The sequence below is a fragment of the Ruditapes philippinarum genome, unplaced genomic scaffold (genome assembly GCF_026571515.1).
Source record: "Ruditapes philippinarum isolate M1 unplaced genomic scaffold, ASM2657151v2 ctg520_1_1_1_1, whole genome shotgun sequence".
NCBI lineage: Eukaryota > Metazoa > Mollusca > Bivalvia > Venerida > Veneridae > Ruditapes > Ruditapes philippinarum.
Window position 1 is genome coordinate 152,912 of NW_026854260.1, and position 18,451 is coordinate 171,362.

General features: G+C 32.5%; 1 protein-coding gene across 1 annotated transcript in view; it reads right to left on the reverse strand.

Moving 5' to 3' along the window:
* Positions 1 to 18,451, reverse strand: part of LOC132739556 (transient receptor potential cation channel subfamily A member 1 homolog) — a 60,479-nt gene that overhangs the window by 24,842 nt on the left and 17,186 nt on the right. Inside the window, exons 10-17 of the mRNA XM_060727267.1 lie at positions 15,201 to 15,259; positions 14,891 to 15,066; positions 8,371 to 8,473; positions 6,981 to 7,124; positions 6,355 to 6,555; positions 5,306 to 5,476; positions 4,758 to 4,826; positions 401 to 604 (exon numbers count right to left, since the gene is read on the reverse strand). Of these exons, the coding sequence (XP_060583250.1) occupies positions 401 to 604; positions 4,758 to 4,826; positions 5,306 to 5,476; positions 6,355 to 6,555; positions 6,981 to 7,124; positions 8,371 to 8,473; positions 14,891 to 15,066; positions 15,201 to 15,259 (1,127 nt within the window). The remainder of the gene's footprint in view (positions 1 to 400; positions 605 to 4,757; positions 4,827 to 5,305; positions 5,477 to 6,354; positions 6,556 to 6,980; positions 7,125 to 8,370; positions 8,474 to 14,890; positions 15,067 to 15,200; positions 15,260 to 18,451) is intronic.

Sequence of the window (18,451 nt, forward strand, 5' to 3'; positions counted from 1 at the left end):
ATGCCAATAAAATTATTTAGTTGAGTTGATTTAATATAAAATAAAGAAGGAATTGGCCGGGGATGTCAGATTTATTTCGCTATTAACGAAAATTCGTTATAAGCGAGTTCGTTATAAGTGGAGTCGACTGTATCATTGGTGTAATTATGTAATGACCAATCAATATAAAACACGTGTGATAACATATTCAGATAGAGATATTTTCCTTAACCATCATTTTTAGGGATTATTATAAAATACATATTGACTGAATAGCGATAAATCCAAACATTGATCAAACGAATCTTGGTATAAACAGGTCGTAGGTGTTAAATATGTTATCGCAAGAAGCCCTAATGTGGTTTAATTAAATTATATTTATACACGATTTACATTAAAAAGGAAACAAAATAAATTTTACCTTTTCAGAACTCATTGCTGCCTTTATGTCCCGCTCAGTTAATTTCCAAGATTCACCAACCTTTTTTTTAAACCAGGATAACTCGTTTGGCGTCAGCTTCTCTTCGCTCTCATCGTTACTTTTACACTTGAAGCACAAGCATTTTAAAATGTTTTTAAAAAAAGTGGACGTTGCCATTCTTTCTAACTCTAGAGCAAACTTGACCTGCAATATATTTCAAACAATGTTTGGCTAATGTGAATAATAGTCACTTAGCATTTTGTTTCCATCTGACCTAAGAACAAACTGAAACATGCTTTTTAGATGATATAGTTGTAACATGTCGTGCGTGCGAAGCGTCTTTTTTACTTTGAAACCGAAGATCTATGCTTAAGTCATTGCAGTAGGAAAAGCAACGAGTCTTATATATATATAACATCGCTGAATAGCTCGTTAAGGCCGTTGGCATTAATAAATTATATCCCGATAGAACGACATATTAACTAAATAAGCAAAGTTTAAACAATAAAACCCTTAATTTGAACATAAATATAAACGACATTTCTTAAAGTTTAGCAGTCCATCATCATCATGCAATGGATCGTTGCAAATTATACCATTCAATTTTTATCCAGTTTTATTTTTAGGTAAACGTTTTCTTTAAAAGTAATAAAACGTAAGTTTACTTTATTTTATTTTGTCTTTTTAATTCAAAGAGGAAAACTTCGATAATAGAACCAAAATGTATACATGTTGTATTTTCTAGCTTTATCGGCTTTAAGCTCAGTTTCGAATAGTGTGAACAATTATTCATGCCTCTAATCAAATAAATATGAGTCCTTTAGAGAGTTTGATGACAAAGTGGCATCTTGATAAACATGAAAACACTGAACAATCTCCAAGGGTAAAGAAATTAACGCCCCTTATTGATTGTACTTCATGTGATGACTTTTAACGGTCTCCGTAAGGCACACAAAAACGGGCAGGTGTGACAACAAAAAGGTAATATCAATAGGACAATTATTGAAATAAAGCATCATCTTTCTGAAACATAGTTGTATATGAAATACTTAATTTCGTATGTAGTTTTGTCTCAATAGCCTCAAAAAAGCGATATAGATTTGTACATGAGGGAAATCATGACCCGGTCGATGTCAATATTTTTTATTTCTTTTGGGTAATTGCATCATTTATCAATTATTATGCCTATTTCCTAATTTGATGGTATTTGTGTTTACACTCAGCAGTGACCCGCACTTATTTGCCAGAGCACATTCCAGCCGCCACCGCACAGTACCTTAGCAAGCTGTCAAACAGTTTAACATCACTAGATGGCTTCTCTTTCGTAAAAAAAACTTGATATTCCTTATTCAACAGGCCGGAATTATTTGAGCAGTTTCTTTGTAAAATGACCATCTGTTTATCATAGCTGCACAATTTTAACTAAGGGCTACCGAGTGACTGAGGAAAAGATGACGTTCAAAACTTTAAACAATTTAAGCCAGGTTTTTGCCTTGTTGATCATTTCTGTTTGTTTTGTAAAGGATGAGCTATTGATAATTTCTGTAGAGTTTCACCAAAACCTAACAAGGTACTAACAAGGAGGAAATGTCCCTTAAGTTTTATTCTGTTTTCAGCTCTTGCGGCGACAATCTTGTACAACAGACCAGAATAATTTGGGCAATGTTTGTTAAGAACCGTCCAGTGATTACCGCTGTACGGTTTAATCAAAACTTAATCAATATATTATTAATACAAAGTGCGAAATACTAACTCTAAAGAATACTCAATATCCTTCATTCCAAGAGATGAAGTGTTGGGCGCCCTTTGAAAAGAAGAAGTTTTATCCGTTACGTTGGTGGGAAGAAGAGTAAACACGATTTTCATTATAGAAACAACACAATGCAGTTGCTTCATTATGCACTGACCATATTTTTTGCAATGATAAAAAAAGAAATTATGGATATTTTAAGACTAAACAAAAGCAAAAGTGCACACAAGACGGTGATAACATGTCAACTTGGCAAGTTAGAAGAAATAGCGGGCAATAATTCTCACTTTACAACCGGTCTTGAAACTTTATGCAACAAACTGATTGCGCTGGAAGAGATCAACGATGAGATAATGTCGCAGATGGGTAAGGTAGACATGGAGACTGAGATGGTCAAAACAAAGAACTATATTCTTGAAGTTCGACTACGCATTGGAGATTTGGAGGCTCAACACCGCGCTGCTATGGAGGTCATCCATTACCCGCAGCTAACCCTTGAGAATAGAACTCTTGAGGAGCCCCTAAGTAGAGACAAACATAAAACCGCATGACCCGTACACAATAACGCCGGTGGAACGTCCGGAAACCGGAATAATATATCATCGGTAATTAATGTTAATGACATTTCAATTCATTCGGCATCCTTCCGAAGCTTACATTACCAAATGTTACTAGAGACATTTTGGAGTGGCAAACATTCTGGGACTGTTACGAGTCAAGTATACATAACAACATGTCACTATCTGAAGTGAAAAATTGCTATCTTAAAACGCTATTGACCGACGATGCTGCCAGTGTGATGGATGGGTTGAATTTGATACTACGAATACGTGAATACCCTCTTTTTCCAGAAACGGCATAATGAAAGACCAGAAAAAGGACTTTTACAGAGAAATTGAATTAATTATCAAGTGTGCGTCCCGTGCACTATATACTATATCACGGAGTTAAGAAACATTTGGTCACCAACTCTGACTGTGGTTGTCTTCGATTGTCCCTCCTGAGACCAAGTTAGGAGGTACAGATATGCCGTCTGTACAGGTATTGAGAACGCGTTTCTTCAAATACGGTTCAAGAAGAATGATCGTGACATTACACGATTTCTTTGGCTTAACAACATTCATGATCCAAATTATGACCTTACAACATACAGATTCAGGTCCGTGCTTTCTTTTAGGTGCAACATGTTCACCATTTATATTTCATGCCGCTACAACCAAATGCCATTAATCATAATTGGGTGAGTGCAATACGTAGGAAAGACTAATATGTTGATAACGTGATTTCTAGTTTTTCTTACGAGAGTTCCTTACTTGACTACTTCAAGGACAAACAGAAATTGATGACATCTGTTGGTTTTAACTTGCATCTCTGAAGCTCAAAGAACAGTTCAATGCGCAGCCTTTATATTTTCATTATGCCGTCGTACTTTTCTAGCAAAAGAGGGTATTCACGTAGTCAGATCAAGTTATCAACGCCAAATCAACCACGTTTACCAAAGATAGGTGTTCAAGATACACAACCTTTTACTATGACTTGGGTTGATTTCCCCGAATGGAAAAACAAAGAATGAGGAGGTTTTACTTGTGTTTAAACCAGAGCTGTTCATCTAGAGGTAATTTCATATATGATTGAATACTAAGTATTCATTTTTACAAGCGTTTAGGCGATTCAATAGCAGAAAATCTCTCCTAAAGGTTATGATAAGATTCAGATAACGGAAGAACTTTTCAAGCAGCAGCAAATGCAATACACAAAGTAATGCATTCTACTTCCGTAAAATACACTTTACAAATCATGGAAGAGAGTGGAGATTTATACCGAAGCGCGCTCTCTGGTTTGATGGTTGGTGAAAAAGATTAATTGGTCTCACCAAAAACAGGTTCTTGGAAATGCATACGTGACTTATGATATTCTCCAATCGTTACGAGAAAGAAAGCGTCATGAATGACCGTCCGCTGACTTACGTGACGTCAGAGTCAACCGACCCAGAACTAAATACACAGCTTATTTGTTATACGGACAGCGTTTAATAACCCTGCTTATCATTGAGGATGTATCTGAACCAAAATCAGTGTCAACAGATAAGATGACGAAACAAGCGATGATACAGGCACAGGTCATTAGCCATTTCCGGAATAGTTGGCACCACGAGTATTTGACTTCACTACGTTAGTATCACAAAACTACGGGAAACAATTTCCAAGAAACGATGAAGGTCGGCGATGTAGTACTTTTTCATGATGAGCCCCCGAAATCACAGTGGAAATTATGAACTATTAGTTAAATAGTCACTGACAAAAATGGATTGACACCAGCGGCCATAAGTTGCGCCTAGGACGACGTTACGTTAGTGGGAATAACAGACAGACAACGTAACGTTGGCGACAAGAAGAGTTTATACGACGTCATTTCCGTTGTGTTATTTTTTCCGTTAGTAAACCTTATCATTTTAGAAATACGCACGGTAGTTGCCTCATAATTCACTGACCACTTTCAGATATACGAGTATTGAATTAGCAATTAAATACCCGAAAAGAATATTACACAAGATCTATACATATTTTGTAAAAATATGCTTAAATAATTAGTATTAAAATTATTTACCTGCATTTGCTTTTTAGCAAGATCAGCCTTTTGTTGGAATTCATGTATATTATTTACTGCTAAGCCAACCTGTAGATATAATAGAATGCCTTAAAAAGTGCAAAATCTGATTTTCTGTTTAATTACAAACTATTCATGCTTTTAATATAATAAAATCTTAAGTAACTACCACATCGACGGGCAGTAAAACTTAGATAATGTATTGAAATGTATGATACTGAATATATAGTAACGATGTACATAAGTACGATATATAGATATATGCATGATTAAAAACTTACATAATCAATAAAATCCATATAGTAAAACAATTATTTTTTAATTATCATCATTTATTAGGAAAACAAGGATTACTAGAATAAAACCAAGGCAAATTTTACTTATCTCAAAAGAACAAAATGATTGGTTTATCGAAATACATCCTCAATATCTTTGATGATTGTGGTGGTGTGTGTGTGTATGGGGTGTGTTAATACAAATGTTTATTGAGTTTAGGTAGCTGAGGGTATAAGAGAAAATATAGATTAGATAAAGTAATATAAATTTACCAGTAAGTTGATGACTACAATAGCCATAAATAACATGAAGATGACAAAGAACAGATTACTAATTATTTCAAAATGAACAGTTTCGTCTAGAAACGTTGACACAAAGTCCGGGCCACCAATCATCATCGAGGTTGTTTTCATCAGTGATGTCCAAATTGTACTAAATGGTTCCTAGAAATCATATAGATAAACATGAAATAAAGGCCAATTTGACATCATGATAAGATGACGTCATGAATGTACGGTGTTAGGGCCAGTGCGTTTTTTCTGAGAATGGAAAGCGCGAATGATGACAGTACGATAAGGACAGTACGACAGTACTATGACAATACAGATAATATGACAGAACTATGGAGAAACAAGACAAGACGATGGTGACAGTCGATTTCGCTTTCGTATTGTCGCCAGCGCACTATCACCATCATAGTGTCGTTCTGTCACAATCGTACTGTCGTACTAACACCATAGTACTGTAGTTTTGTCACCATTGTACTGTCGCCTTCCTGCCGAGCATGAGCAAACATTTCAATCAATATAGCTTGCGAAACTTAGAACATATACTGGCGTTTTATATAAAAAATATTTACCATATCGAAGATCAACTTTCAAGTAATTAAGAGCTTTATGATAAAAATGTACACCTGTGTCTTCATAATTTGTATTTAAACGGATAGGCCTAATCTCGACTTTTTTTATTTTACTTAAAATATAGTAATTTCTTAAAAATAATTTTGGCTATGATTTATAAACTTAATGAATGGAAACAAAAGTAGATGATATGTAAGGTATCTAAAATCTAACTATCTAAGTTGTTATGTAATGCTATATAAACGAATTAGGTGAGCTTATTTAACATCAACATTTATAAATGCAAATCAAATACGTAGGCAATTATTCCAAATCATTGCACGTTCGAACCATTTACAGTTATTTGTTATTTTTATATTCAAGATTTACGCGTTGCTTGCTGTTTAAAATAAACAATTTTTATCTGAATAAAAAAATTCAATAAAATATTTATTTGCAATAATTGTTTAACTTCATCTTACCTGATTCTGAAACAAGCAGTGGAACGATATAGCAAAGGCAACAATCAGGAGTGAAAATACAAGGAGAAACTTCATAAACACCTTGATGATCCGGTACAACATAACTACATATATACCTAGCCATTCGAATTTCTGAATGATAAATAACATATTGATCCAAGCGAGGAAAACGGATACCGTTCCGCAAGTCCATTGCCATTGCTGAAAAAAAATACGCTTGAGTAATATGATGGTTTTATAGCATAAAAATTTTTATAATGCAACAGTAGCAAAATGTGTTTCCCTATAAAATATGACATAAATTAATAATAACCTTTATCAATATTGCCCTTAAAGACTGTAACTGTTATGAGACTTAATGCAACATAAAACAAAATTATTTCCAAATGCTGGGCGTTGTTGAAATGGTCGACTGCAGTTATTTAACAGTGTTTTAAAATTAAACACGGGTCAATATTGTAGTTCTGTTGTGTGTTTGATTAGATAGGATCGTGGTTTTCATCCCATGTTGTGTTTTGTGCCATCACCTGAACGTTAAACCCTTAAATGCATCATTCATATAATCTTGTTTGATACGACAGTGTAAATTCGAATACCTGTTTTACGAAAGACATAAAAAGTCATACCGGCCGATATCCAGAATCGCTACATCCGCTTGTATTGATAACAAATATAATTGCAGTGATGCAGGTTATCCATTCAATAACATTTTCAATTTCCAAAAAGTAAAACCACACTTTCCAGGAGAACATTTGTTTCATTTCGAGTATCTGTATAAATAAACAACTTTTAATATTATACAAACTCTTGAACAATAATTATAGTGCTCCAAACATAAGAGCGGGATCTAGGTTTGCCCTTGTCTGTCCGTCAGTTCTATATTGTGTCACATGTAGCTGTATAGAGTCAAGTTAATTTACAGGAAGTTGATTAAAATGTGAAGCTGTGCATCTGGGGTTTTGGCGTGTGGATTCTGTATCTGTAGAGTTATTAAAAATATTGCACTTTTCAACTTGTGTTGTGTGTCGAAAAAGTCTTTGACCAGGAGGCAAATAATCTTTCAGAAATGTTGATCAGCATGTGAAATTGGGAACTTGCATGTTTGCTTGTAGATTTTTTTATTATCATCTGAAGAGTTATTGTCTTTGGATTAGTCAAAATTTGCAATTGTCAACTTGTGTCGCGCTGGCCTCCCAAATCGTTTTGACCAAAAGTCTTGGAATTTCACAGAAATGTTGGTCGGCATGAATAGTTTTCCACATTGGGTTTGCTTGTGGATTGTGGATTCTTTCAGTATTTTAGGGAAATTGCTATTGACTAGGTTAATTTTAGCAGTTAAAAATATGTGTCGCGCGTAAACCGAAAATGATCTGATCTGAATTATTGAACTGTACAGACGAAATTGTGCACCTTGAAGGTTGTAAGAGGAATTATTTATTATTTATAGAGATATTTTCATTGACTTGGTAACAAAAATGCAATGTTTGGCCTTGTGACCCAAAAAATTAGTTGACCTTAATTAATGAAACTTTACAGAAGTGTTTATCAGCAAGTGCAGTTATGCACCTGAGCGTTTGCCTGTACATTTATTATTTCTTTGTAGAGTATGCCTGGATGTTAGTCAGCATGTGTAGTTATGCATCTAGGGGTTTCTTGTAGATTTATTCAGTATTTATAGAGGTTATGCCCTTGACTTAGTAAATGATTTCATTTTCTATCTTGTTTCGCGTGTAGCCCAAACAATTTTTGACGTAGAGTCAGAAAATTAACAAAACAGTGAACAGCTGGGTTCCGCGTCTTATGGACATATTTATATTTTATTGTTTGTTTTTGCTGGGTTTTTTACTGATGATGATTCTCTTTTAAAAGAAAAAAAAGGTTTTCTACATACTTCTAAATATTATGTCGTTCATTTAATCGTAAGTTTCATAAAAATAAATTATAAGTATTGTATCGTATACAGTTGAATCGGATAAGAGTAAAATCTATTTTAGCATTATAGATAAGTTTTCTTACCTCAATGAGCAATATTATCGAAGCCAATGCGATGATTCCGTACTTCGCAAAAGATGCGAATACAGAAATACTCTCGTTTGTTAAATCTGAACACTCAGAAAAACTGTAAAATAACGAATTATTTTGCAAGTGTAAATGAAAGTTAAGATATCAAATTGTTAGATATGAAACACTGACTGAAAGAAAAAATAGGTCCAGCTTATTATCTAGACAGACAGACAGACAGACATACATAACTTTTATTTACAATCAGGTTCTACAGTACATATACATGTACATGAGAACAACATGCTTTATTACTTTAGACAAATATAGAATATATATACATGTCGCAGTTTGCATGCAGATTATGGTATAAATATTAATTGTGGAAAAGGTTTTTTCAATATCTAATTATTATTATTATTATTATTATTATTATTATTATTAATAAAAGTGAAAGTTTGAGATTATATACTTATATTTCATGGTCATCAAATATTAAATTGTACAATCACGTTAGCGTTTATACAGCAATTTACGTCGTACACATTCACCAGTGTTGCACTGAAAAGGTCAGTATGTGGGTGGGTGTTTATAGTTCAATAATTGAGGGTCTCGTGCGACATGTGGATGTGTACATGTGGGTTTATATGAATATGGAATACAGTTTATAAATGAAGAAATGAACGGATTAACACATGATCTGAAAAAAACTAGAAAAATAGATAAGTTATTTTTTAACATTTTTTTTTTTTCAATTTTGAGACCGTTGCTTTATGTTTATTCAATATTTGCTCCAGGTTTTTATCTATTTATTATTGTATCTAGGCTGTATCTCGTATAAAATGAACAGGAATCATTTATTGAAAAATGACACTATACGTTTAGAGAAAAAACAGCATTTTTTAACAAAGAGAATGAAGTTGATAGCATCAGTTCTTTGAATTTGAGTGTGTTAGGTCGATTGTAATGTTTACTTGGAATAAGGCTTCTCCTTCCAAGACAAAAGAGAGGGCATTTTAATATATAGTGAAATTCATCGGCAATATCATTTTGTTTTTTTAAAGTGTATTTCCTTTGAGCATGGTCTACAAAAGACTGATGCCATCCGCCAGTTTCGACTGGTTACCCAGTGGTAACCAGTTCTAAAATGAAAACAAGAACGTGTTTGTTAAACACAAATGCCCCCGGCTCCGATTCTTGTCAGTATCAATATTTCAAAAAATGTTTACACCTTCACTCAGTTATGGACAGAGACATTGCCAAAAAATTGTAAACACAAGTTATATAGCTTGACAGAGTCATGGCATTTTGTAATTGTGAAATATATAAGTTGCCAAGTCATTGCTATGGCTTGTGAAGTTATAAATATTCAACTTTATCAAGTATATATCAATGTAAGTAATCTATACTTGGCACCCTTGACCTTGACCCACTGACACCTAAAGAATATCATGCAAGTTATCTTCCTACCAAATATGAAATACACCTGTCAATAAATAAAGGCTGTATGGGCAAAAATGTTAAAATCTATTTTGAGCATTGATGACCTTGATAAAACTGACCGCTAACTCCATCCAAAGGAAGAATACCATGCAAGTTATCTTCCAACCAAATATGAAATAAATATGTCAATAAATGAAGGTTGTATGGGCAAAAGTGTCAAAATCTATTTTTAGCACTTGTGTCCTTGACCCAACTGACCCCTTACTCCTTCAAAAGTAGAATAACATGAAAGTTATCTCCCTACCAAATATGAAATATATCTGTCAATAATTAAAGGCTGTATGGGCAAAAATGTAAAAATCTATTTTTAACACTAGTGACCTTGACACACTGATCCCTAACTCAATCAAAAGGAAGAATACCATGCAAGTTATTTTCCTATCAAATATGAAATACACCTGTCAATAAATAAAGCATGTATGGGCAAAAGTGTAAAAATCTATTTTTCGCACAAGTGGCCTTGACCCACTGATCCCTACCCAATCAAAAGGATAAATACCATGCAAGTTATCTTCCTACCAAATATGAAATATATATGTCAAGAAATAAAGGCTGTATGAGCAAAAGTGTAAAAAATCTATTTTTAGCACTGGTGACCTTGACCCAACTGACCACTAACTCCATCAAATGTTATGTTCCTATCAATTATAAATAATATCTGTCTATAGAATATGGTTAATACACCTGTACAAATTTATTTCAAACATTGGTGACCTTGACCTTGACCCAAATGACCCCTTACTATACCAAAAGAAGGAGGAATTCCCTTGGCATGTTTGTATTAAACATGAAAAACATGAACCAAAAAATAAAGGCTGTATGAGCAAAAATGTTTAAATTTATTTTCTAAACCAGTGACCTTGACTTTGACCCTAGAGACCACTTTCTCCACAAAAATTAGAGTACCATTAAAGTTATCCATCTACCAAATATGCAAGATATCACTAAATAAATTAAGAAATTAAGAGAAATTGACGATGAATTCAACTTGCCGGAATAGGTTAACCAGACAAGGGCCTTTTTTCAAAGTGAAAAAGGGAAAATAACTGGGAAATATGGATGACTTGGCAATATCATGTACTTTGTATTGATAAGTAAGTGTGGAAATTATGAAGCCATTTGTATAGATAGAACTTAAGATATTTCCAACTTGCCGTTTTAGGTTAACCATTATTCATTTTCTAAGTGCTGAAAAGCGCAATAACTTGGTAAATATAGAAGCTATAGTTATGTAACTTGACCAGATCATGTACTTTGTATTGATTAGTAAGTGTGTAAACTAAGAAGCCATTGGTACAGGTAGAACTTTAAGAAAAATCCAACTTGCCGTTCTAGGTTAACCTCGTACGGACAGACGGACGGACGGTTCAATTACTATAGGCCCGGGGGCATAAAAATAATACGTTGGTTATATGGCAAAAGTTTTAGGAAATGTTCGAAAATTGGTGCATCTTTAAATATCATATAGTTTCTTATTTTAGATGAATTTCTTAGATGAATGCCTTTGTAAACCAGACCACGCTTGATAAAACTGATCTATTAGGTATCTGTTACTTACGTTTTTCTATTAGATTTTGATTTAAACAAAAATTGGTATTACCAGTATCACCTTGTTCTGTACATGGCGAGTCCATTTAAAATTTAACGCTAAACTATACATATAGTTATAACATAGTCTAGATATCTTATTTTCATGTGAAGTACAAAGTTAAGACCAAAAGCTGATTATTCTGGTTTTGATTATTATTTCTAGGGGATAACGACCTAGTTCACCATATAACATATATAAAGGTTTACTTTTTCTTCAATGGGTGATTATTCGGAGAAATTCGGTATGTATTTTTTCTTGAAAGTCTAGGTTTTCAAAACCCCAAACTTCACCATTGAATGTAAGAATAGGTAAAATTGTTTGGTCGAAAAGCTGAAATTGAAGGTCAACAGGTATGTCTAGATTAAATATTCTACTATATAAAAGATGCATAGCTTTATTTGCTTGAGAGGCAAGCTATTTTCTAGTACAAAGAAAACTACCCGAGGACGAAAATACCACTCTAAAATATTTATAATCTTTAACAGTTTCAAGGGGTTTACCATCAAGAGTGAAGAGAAAATTTTCGGGTTTGTTCAAGCCAAAAACCATGACCTTTGACTTACTCATATTTATTTCAAGTTTCCATACTTTACAAAAGTTAGAAAAGTCGTTAAGTGTTGGTTGGAATGATATTTTGTCCCCGCTAACAATAATGGTGTTATCTGCATATAACAATACAAAAAGTTTTTAATACACATCAAAGTCATTACTTTGGTAATGCAAGGTTATTCCTTTGTTGTTTAGCTCTAGATAACTTTCAAGATCGTTTAAATATATAGAAAACAAAATCGGAGAAATATTTTCTCCTTGTCTTACTCCGCTTAAACTAGAGAAGAAAGGAGACTAACATTAAAAGAGGACACATTTTATGATTTTTTAACGTATTGCTTGAAATATATTTCCATTTATCCCTGTTTTGATAAGCTTTTAATAAGTCAATTTAGTAATTCATTAGAATTAGTAATTCATCTGTATCAAAATTCATTTCTGGTAAATTAAGCTGTTCAGTTTCTTGATGGGCGTTTCAATGTTTTATGTATTATTGATGTATTAAAATGTATTATTTTCGGGCAATGTACGAGACGACTGCTGTTTTACACAAATTAAGATTTTCCAATAATCACTCGATTTATTTGTGCTTATTTCACGCAATTTCCGTTCATAACTAAATTTATGTTTACTAATGTAAGTATTCATTGTTGCTTGTAAAACCTACTTGCTCTTGTAAGACCTTGTTTATACAAGTCATTTGTATGCAAATAATACTTCTTGTGGGCAGAATGGTTTTAGCGCCGAGCTTTTTCGTGTCTGTTTCTTTTAGAATTGTTAGAATGTAATAAATTGTTATTATTTGAAGAAATATGGAATGTATCAAAAGCATCATCATTAAAGACACTATATATATTCTCTGAGCAATACTATTGATGACTGTCGGGGTCACATTGCTTGCATCTATTGTTGTCAAAATATTATTAATTATTTCAGTTATATTGTTTTCGTTAAGATTTTCAATAAAATTAGGTTCGCGTGATTTTTTGCCATTTTGGAAGTTTACAAATAGTATGCTGATTATCATTATTTTGTAGTATCTCGTTGTTATTGTTTACAACTTGTTCATGCATAACATTAATATCTATTGAAAGTGCAAGAAGGTGGAGAGTGACGTCACGAATAATTAAATTGTGCTAACCTCTTTAATTTCAAAATGAAAAGGATACTCAAAAAGGGGAATTGTACATATAGTGTAGTCTATCACAGATGTATTTCTGAATGTAAAATTGCCTTCGGCCTTGTCTCAGCCAATTCTTCCATTAACTATAAGCATTTCATTATTTTTACTCAAATCGAGTATTTTATTTTACAACATTTAATTTTTTATTCAAAGAGACTCTACTAAATGGAACGCTTAACGTTGACAGCAGTTGGGACGTATTCGTTTGGTTGGTTCATTTGTCATCTTAATCTAACTTATTTGCAATAAAATCAATTTAAACAACAAAATCGTGCTTATTAGCAGTATGCCCATTAAAATCTCCAATTAACATGACATGTTTATGCGTACAGAACATATCAGAGACTATTTTTTTAAAATAAAAGAAAAATCATCCTCTTTAAAAAAGCGTATATAGACACTTCCAATAAGGATATCGTCGTCGAAATTTTTCACTAGTAAGCTTTTTACTTTTAAGCATCCCTGCTGTGCGTATTTTTTGCCGTTGGTGAGTTTGAAGATGGCACGTATGATTTAACCCATTACGCCATATACACGCCTTTTAACGCCTTTTTCACCCCCCTTTTTGTTGTCTCAAATGATGCCTTATTTAGGCCCCCAACACTTGCTTTTGTTTGAGAAATGTTGTTAAAACAAGAAAATTTGGACTTGTGAGAGGCTATAAATGACCCTAGATTGATCATAAGGTAATGTGTAACCAACGCTGAAAAGCATGTGACTCTATCTCAACCCATTGAGAAGTTGCAGCACTTTGAAATCAATTTTGATTGAAAAAATCAACGCAAAATAGTGATTTTTGGCAATTTTGAGATGTCCCCTCGTTGCCATGGTAACAGAAAATTTAAGCCTAAGCATGTTGTTGCAAGGGCAATGGTCCAGTCAACATTTGTGCCAAGTTGATTAGTGTTGAAGCAGTTTTTATAGTATTATAGCAATTTGAACTTGTAACGGGAGACTTTTCAATGAAAATAGCCATTTTTCACAAAATGCTCCTGAAGTAATGGGTTAATTGATCGTATGTTTTTATTTATGTAATGCCCATGGATCAATGTAATTTATTACATAATAAAGAGGTTGTTTTTCTTCATTAAAAATAATATAATTCAATAACAAATTTATGTTTTAATACATGTATTATTAATATAATTATTATTCAATATTTGCATAAAGATATTTTTGAATATTTTATTTACTCCATATAAGTAAAGAAACGTGAGTATGATTGGACCGACCTTTCGGACTTACGAGGCTAAATTAATTAACTTTGCTCCAAAAATTATTTCGATTGAAACATCACGAAAAGCAAATCCCAAAAGTGCATTAGTCACATTGCATATCTTGTGGAATAATTACAATTATTATATTATACTTTATGAAAAACTTTATTATGCGTTTGCTTGTAGCATGACATATTTCAGAGTAATAAAACGAATGAGTAATCATGTCATAATTATTTCACTACAGTTTAATACAAATGGCAAACACACATGCAATAAATACCTTGATCATTTCTTAAATACAGATTTGTAGTAACATTGTCTTTAAACTAAGGTTTTTTAACTCCTAAAATCACTTAGTTTCAATTCGCATTTTGTATTAAGCTCTCTTTCTTTATTTAACATAACGGTATTTCTTATATTTTAAATGGTCCATTTTTTCTATAATTAAAATCACACACAAACACCAACATGCTTTATTTTGGGACTTACCTCTGAAACTGATATGGGGCACGAACATCAAGCGTGAAGCCAGTAAGCAATGCAAGAAAAATTGCATAGAGCAAAACAATAAGGATGTTTAAAACAAGACCGACACTTATCCATTTCCTCTTGAGGAGAGCTGACACTAATGGGTGATCCAACAATTCTATCCGTTTGGATGTGACCTGTAAAAGTCAAACAAGTCTATCCGTACATATCTTTAAAAATATTAAAAAAATACACTTAGAATTTCTTCAACTATAAAATCATTAAAAACTGGAAAACAATTCTAAAACCAATAATAAGCGCAATTGCTTACCATTATCATCAGGGGGTGGTTTTCTTTGATAATGTTTGTATTCTCGGTGTATGGTTTACCTATAAAAAACATTTTGAAATGGACATCACTTGAAATTAAATCGTTTTTCCTGTGCATAAATGTACCAAATAAAGACTTTTAAACATTTCGGAAAGGTTTGAAAATAAGCACTAAAGTGACATTATGCCCAGCCAAGGGTGTATAGTGAGTAAACAGGTGAAAGTCAAAATAAGGTATCATATTGCCATATTTTCTTCCAATTTTATCATATGCTTTGCATGGAAGGTATACACAACCCAAGAAAATGTCTATATATATCCAGCGGAAGTTATATAAAAGGTTGGGGCAGTCTTTTTATATTTAAGGCAGATTTATATTTTATCCTAAACATTTTCCAATACCAACTGTTGGTCAAAGTCAATCTTAAAAATTATTTAGTCAATTTAGCCCATCTAGACAATGCAAAAAGTGAGCATAATGTCACTTCAACTTAGCTTTACATTATTGCATAATGACGCTCATAGCATTAGTATATTTGAACTCTTATGGCTGAAGGTAATAACATAACGTAATCTTTAAGTACCGGCTCCAATGTTATAATGTTTGATAGATATATTTGATATAATAGTACACAAATGTACACAACATATCATAACTGTATTTAATTTCAAAACAACAACAAAAACAAAACAAAAAAATACAGAAGTCAAAATCGACGAAACTTGGTGTAACATATACACAAGGCAGTATTATGTTATTCTATAATAAACTTTTATGAAGTGAAGTGTAAGTAATAAGTAATTAAAACATACTGCTCTGTTTTGTTTCCGAATCTTTAGAATGTTTCGGGTCAACTTTCCTAGCAGCTGAAAAAAAGATATTAATAAAATGAGGGCGATTATCATTTAGAGAAACGTGAACTTTATTCACATCATATTTATAAAAAACATAAGAAAATGTATATTCAAATTCTATTGAAAAAAAAAACTTTTCAATAACAACACATCACTCAACTTTCTTAAATTTTGACTGTATACGCTCGGAATAATGTTGATGTTATGCAGTGGTATGCATCTTTCATGTTCTCTTAGTTTCGTATAAACCAATGGAAGAAAATGTGTTTATTATATGTCTTTGGTATAACAAGCATTGCAATTAAAGATTAAAAGACTAATCATTTTCAATCAAGGCCACAATCTTGACCATAAACAAGGAGGTAGAACGATGCGCGCGCATCCTCAAAGTTTGAACTCAAAGCGCAAACACTACACCCACCGGCATTTTGAAGAAAATTGAATTATGATAAAAAAACATAAAACAGATTTGAATTCAATTTCGTTTGCAAATGAAGGTGTTTCCACTTTTAGTTTTGAAATTCAAATGCTTGACACAACTCTTCCCATTTTTGTCAGAATTTACGCGTTGAATGTGAATTGGAATTTTGGTTTTTGCGTACACCTGACGTTCAAATGTTACAGAAATTGGGAAAATATCGATTCAAATAAATGTTTAAGACGATTGGAAATTAATTAATTGTAGTCTATTTCATTTATTTCAAATATACATTTTCAATCTTTGTTGTTTTTAAAGTGTACAAAAATGTCTTAAAACGCAATATTTACAGAAAAAAGACATTATGATACTGCGTATAATCTCAAAAATAGAATACACTGCGTGCTATATCTACTGTGTACAGTTTCTTAAAAGCAGTCTGTAATTCAAAGTGGAATGAAATGAGTAACATGGGAAACCAAAAAGGAAAAATAGCAAGATTCAAATCTTGTGATAAAAGTTTGCTCCTTTTAAACTGTATAAATCTTAACATCCTACAAAAGACCGGAGTTTAACATATGTCACATATTTTTTAACTCATTTTTTAACACTATCCTAATCATAGTTTTTTAATCCTCATTCTGAAATAATAACCTTTGTTGTCAAATTAATATCTCAATAGAAATGAATGTATCCAGATTTCCTTGTGAATTCTTCTCTATTGGATCTTCATCTCTAAGACAGCATGAAGGGCGACATCAGCAAGATAGGCCTAACATATAATACCTATATAGACAAGTGGCTTTGTTCAGATTATGATTACTAAACATATACGAAGTGTCATACTTCTGAATGCATATATGAATGTCATTGTGAAATTCGTTGAGGAAAATTGTTCAAGGTTTCACATGATTAAGAAAATAACAACAACAACAAAAAACCAAAACAAAGAAAAAAGCCAAACATAGAAATTCAGATGTGACAAGCTTGGTTTAGCTTTCTCTGATAAAGACCAGCAAGATATACATGAGGACAAAAAACAAGATAAATGTGTTAAATGACGCAGGGAATAAGAGTGCCATTTAAAGACACTCGTTTCAGAAATTTCTAAAGGAAATGACTTTACGGGAAGGAGTTTCCAAGCAAGGCGTGTATTGGGTCTTATCTCCTTTATGTCAATGAAAAATCCTAATTACGATCACTCTGGAATTAAGACCCCCGTTCTATTAATATCATATTTTGATATTTCATTGGTTACATGATCCACAATTAACATGATCCGCTTATTCACTATAAGGACCATCAGTTATTGTCAATATTAATTCATTTTTACTGTTTAACCAGATAAATTGTATGAACCATATTAAAATCGATCTTTATATTTCTTTTCTTTCTGGGATGTACATGTCTAACATTTGCATTCAACGCAAAATACTGACCAGAAAGGGAAGAGATGTGTCAAGGCATTTGTAATATTCAAACTAGAAGTAAGAACATCTTCTTTATAAAAGAAATAAAATTTAAATTAATTCGTGTTGTTTCCACAAGACTTTTTTCATCAAAATACCGGTTGACAAAGTATACTTGGTATCAGAACATTGATGATGCGTAACATCATGACCTTGACTCCGTTAGACTTTGTTAAGTAGTCATTGTAAGCTACATACAGCTATGTTTCGTTTCCGAATCTTTGGAATTCTTCGAGTCATCTTTCTTTGTAGCTGAATTAGATATAAACTAAATGATTGTAAATTTCATTTCATTTTTAAAGCAGAAACTGTATATTCATATTTCATTTCATTTGAATCAAATAATATTTCAATTTCTAATAACAACATTCATTTGTTTTATATGCCTGAAAAAGTGTTGATGATATGCGCCTGGTCTCTTATCTGTAAGCAGTTTCCTGTCACATTTGTATAATTAAGGTACTAAGCAGAAATGTGTCCAAACTCTTATGTAATTTAATTTCATGTTCT